Below are 3,795 nucleotides of genomic sequence, written 5' to 3'. Positions count from 1 at the left end.
ATCAAATCAAAACACTACAAATCAAATCAAAACACTACAAATCAAAATAAAAAACCTACAAATCAAAATAACAAAAATAAAAAATTTAGATCAACAACAACAAATCAAAACAAACTACAAATAAAATAAAACTACCAATAAAAAATAAAAAAAACTACAAATTAATAAACAGCAACTTTTGAAAAAACATTACATTAAGCGAAACCAGAAGAGGTGGGAAAGGTGGGACCAGTGGGAAACATGAGACATCACTGATCGGACGATGGGGCGTTTGAAACTTCCACCTTTCCCACCTCTTCTGGTTTGCTTAATGTAATTGTGTTTTTTTTGTGTGTGTTTGCAAATAAAAAATACACAACAAATTAAAAACACACAACTACAAATCAACAATGGTTTTTTTTATTTTGTAGTTGTGGTTTAAAACTTCAGGGCCACCGTAGTTTCTGCACTCGGGCAATTCCCATGACTACTTTGGCCTTTACCAAAGCTGCTGATCTTGTTTTTCAATAATCAACCTAAACAACCAACAGGAGACGTTCAGTTCCTACTGTTACAAGAACAGCTTCAGCATCATCTCATTTTAATTGTGACAGGTGTGCTCCCAGCATCAAGGGCCCGCGGAGACATTTGGCAACGAAGACGTACGCCAAACAAGCAAGGCACAGAAAGAAATCACAGGTCTACTGTTGGTGCTGATGGCCCTTTGAGCTTCCACAGAGCTAAACAGAACATTGATGGAATACTTTAGGGTTTTACTCGTGTCTGTCTTTTTAGTCCCAATCTGCTCGAGTGGTTCTGAAACTGCTCGAGGAGGAAGTCTGATTCTGCTGCTGTGAGAAGTTCAAAGGTGTTTGAGACAGGACAACATCAGACCCGAGTCCAGTGTGCTCCTTTTACCTGAAGCGTTGTGCCTGCTGTGCGAGGGGTCCTGGGTACCTTCGATTGGGCGACTGATACAGCTGGGACAGCAGAGCCTGGCTCGTCTTCTGGCTCGGGTTGTTTGCAAACTTCACTGTAATGGGTTCAGTGGCACCAGGCGGCTTTTGACAGTTTAGACCTTTGATGGCCTCCTCAGCTTCGACTCGCCGGTCAAAACGAATGAAGCCAACGCCCCTGGAGACACCTGAGAACACATCCACCATTTGTCCCATTAATGGTGAGAAGGTTTTGGTTGTTTCTAATAAAAATGGTTACACTCCCACATGTCTGCTGAGAAATGCTGCTCTAACTGCATTTCATTTCATGTTATAAAACGTGCATCACATGTACAACTTGGGGGTGAAAAGTAAAAATGAAAAAAGGAAGAAGTTCCAAACAAAAATAAAACCACTGGAGGATGAAAATTTGGAAGCACTGCTACTTTAAACACATTTTAATATCCCATCGATGCATATTTATGAACACCTCAAGTGGAAAATTGTGTTTTTGGGTGCCTCACGTCACCACCATGGAAGCATCTTTCAGCCCTACAGTCATTTTGATCAGCAGTCCCAAGGGAGGGAGGGGAGTGTATGTGTCATTGTTAAAGAACAATAAATAAATAGAAAAAACAAAACAAAACAAAAAAACCTTGAGCCGTCGTGTCTTACGCACCTGTCACCTGATCCACCAGAATCCGTGAGGTAATGATGCGTCCGTACTGAGAGAAGAGCTGCTCCAGTTCCTTCTGCGTCATGGTCTTGGGCAAACCGCTGACGTACAGATTGGCGTCTCTGATGGAGGCGGAGCTCGGACGTGCATAAGAAACCTGGAAGGAAACTGTTCAAGTGAGCACCACATGCAGTAACGACCATGTTTCAGAATGATCTCAGGGTGGGTCGCTCGTCAACTTTCACGTTGCGTTCATTCAAACATGAGCTCAGGCTGTGACCCAGTTACAGCTAAATCTATGCTAACATACTTTAAACCACTCGGAACAACTCCAGCCTTTACCAGCCAAACACAGATGGACTTGTGTGTGAATGTTTATGAAGCCTTCACTCTATTGTGATCCAGTTTTCTTCCGTATGTTTGTCGGCATCATTCTCGTCCACAATTTTTGTGCCATTTCAACAAATCCTATATCAAAACGTTCAGCTGTTTGGTATTGGTGCAACTTTAGCTTTTTAAAATATTTAGCCTTTGACATTTTTTTCCTCATAGAAAATGAACTGAGCTCATTTTACATCCTTCAAATCTTTAGATCCATTTACACCTTTTACTGCTCTTTTCACATTTTGTTCTGGTTTAGCTTCCTTGTGCAAATTAGGGCTGCAACAACGAATCGATAAAATCGATAAAAATTGATGATTAAAAGTGTTTGCAACGAATTTCGTTATCGATTCGTTGTGTCGCGCGATTATGCATCTTTCACAGCGCTGCGGAGCCGTTTCGTTTTGTTCACGAGCAGTTCATTGTCAATGCTGACTGACTGAATAAAGTTTGGGAAAAAAAAATGAAACTGCAGCGCGAGTTGAACAGAGTGAGGGGGGAGCAGAGCAGAGGCTGTTTTCAAAAGGGAAATAAGTAAATTTTACAAATGACCAACGCAGAGAAAACTGTTCGACCCAAGTCCTCCAAAGTGTGGGAGAACTTTACAAAGATAAAAAATGAGAAACATGCCGCTTTGAAAATCGCCGACACGACACGGGAGAACCATGGAGATAAACGTAAACCTGTCGGAGTCACAAGCTGCAGCTGATACAACTCGTCTCACTCCCAACTCGTGTTGCAGGTGAGTCTCTACAATTTAACACATTGTTCTGTTTCAAGAGAGAAAACGTAACATCAGTCTCTCTGGTAGATGAAGCTGTTTGTTTATCTGATTAATGACAGTGATAGAGAACGTGTGTTACATTTTATTTAATTTAATTGATACAAGCAGTGTTTAAATGTGATTTATAAATAAATCTAACACAAAGATAATAATTTAATGATTAAGCTTCAACTTTTAATTTGCTGGCAAAGTCTGAAGACACTGCAGGTATGGCAGGATGAATTGCATTTAAACAGGAATTAAATTCTAGGATTGCGCCGCTCAAGGTGGCTGCATGTTGGAGCAGCTCTGTTACTTTCATTCTGAGATTTTGCTTTTGGAAACTTTAATTCCTCTTTCTGGATGTAAATCACATTTTTGGATGATTGTCTCCTCTGGTATCAGATGCTGTGCAGCTGGAAGGATTTTTACTGAAACTTTTTTTAGTTTTGGACATTTGTTATGATGCGTAACCATGGCAACAAGGCAGTTTTCTACAACAACAGCAGCTGAATAACATCTCAAAAGCTGAAATAATATCTCAACTATGGCCCCAACTCTCAAATGAGTTGAAAAGGATGTTCTATGGATGCATTCTCATCTACCTGCCAGCTGTGCTCAAGTGCCTGACCACTGAGATCCTGGAACTAGCAGGAAACACGGCTCACGACAGCGGAAGAACAGGATCGTCCCTCAGCACCTACAGTTGGCTGTCAGCAGCTATGAGGAGCTCGGCAGACTTCTGGGAGGAATGGCCAACGCTCTGGGAGGAGTTCAGCCTGGCATTCAAGCGGTCCTACAGTCCAGGGGAACCGAGAGGCCAGCCGAGTCTGGGTGGGCGTATCGGACGGCATCTGCAGCCAGTTTCTTAGGATCCACTGTGGGATGGACCTTTACAAGAGATCCTTCCTGTCTACAGCCATCAGCATCTATAACATCTCAATGAAATGAGGATCACGAGTTACAACAAAATAATTTCCCTCTGGGATTAATAAAGTATTTTTGAATTGAATTGAAGTAATTTATTACATCTACTCAAATGTGTGTAATTAAGTAATATA

General features: G+C 41.4%; 1 protein-coding gene across 3 annotated transcripts in view; it reads right to left on the bottom strand.

Moving 5' to 3' along the window:
* Window positions 1-3,795, bottom strand: part of elavl2 (ELAV like neuron-specific RNA binding protein 2) — a 70,753-nt gene that overhangs the window by 7,203 nt on the left and 59,755 nt on the right. For all 3 annotated transcript variants that reach the window (XM_037676020.1, XM_037676013.1, XM_037676007.1), the window contains exons 5-6: window positions 1,594-1,747; window positions 898-1,123 (exon numbers count right to left, since the gene is read on the bottom strand). In XM_037676020.1, coding sequence (XP_037531948.1) covers window positions 898-1,123; window positions 1,594-1,747 — 380 coding nt within the window. The remainder of the gene's footprint in view (window positions 1-897; window positions 1,124-1,593; window positions 1,748-3,795) is intronic.

This window comes from Nematolebias whitei, chromosome 1, assembly GCF_014905685.2.
Source record: "Nematolebias whitei isolate Nwh7 chromosome 1, NemWhi1, whole genome shotgun sequence".
NCBI classification, from domain to species: domain Eukaryota; kingdom Metazoa; phylum Chordata; class Actinopteri; order Cyprinodontiformes; family Rivulidae; genus Nematolebias; species Nematolebias whitei.
The sequence above is the reverse complement of the archived record's forward strand: the minus strand, read 5'-3'. Positions and strand labels throughout refer to the sequence as shown.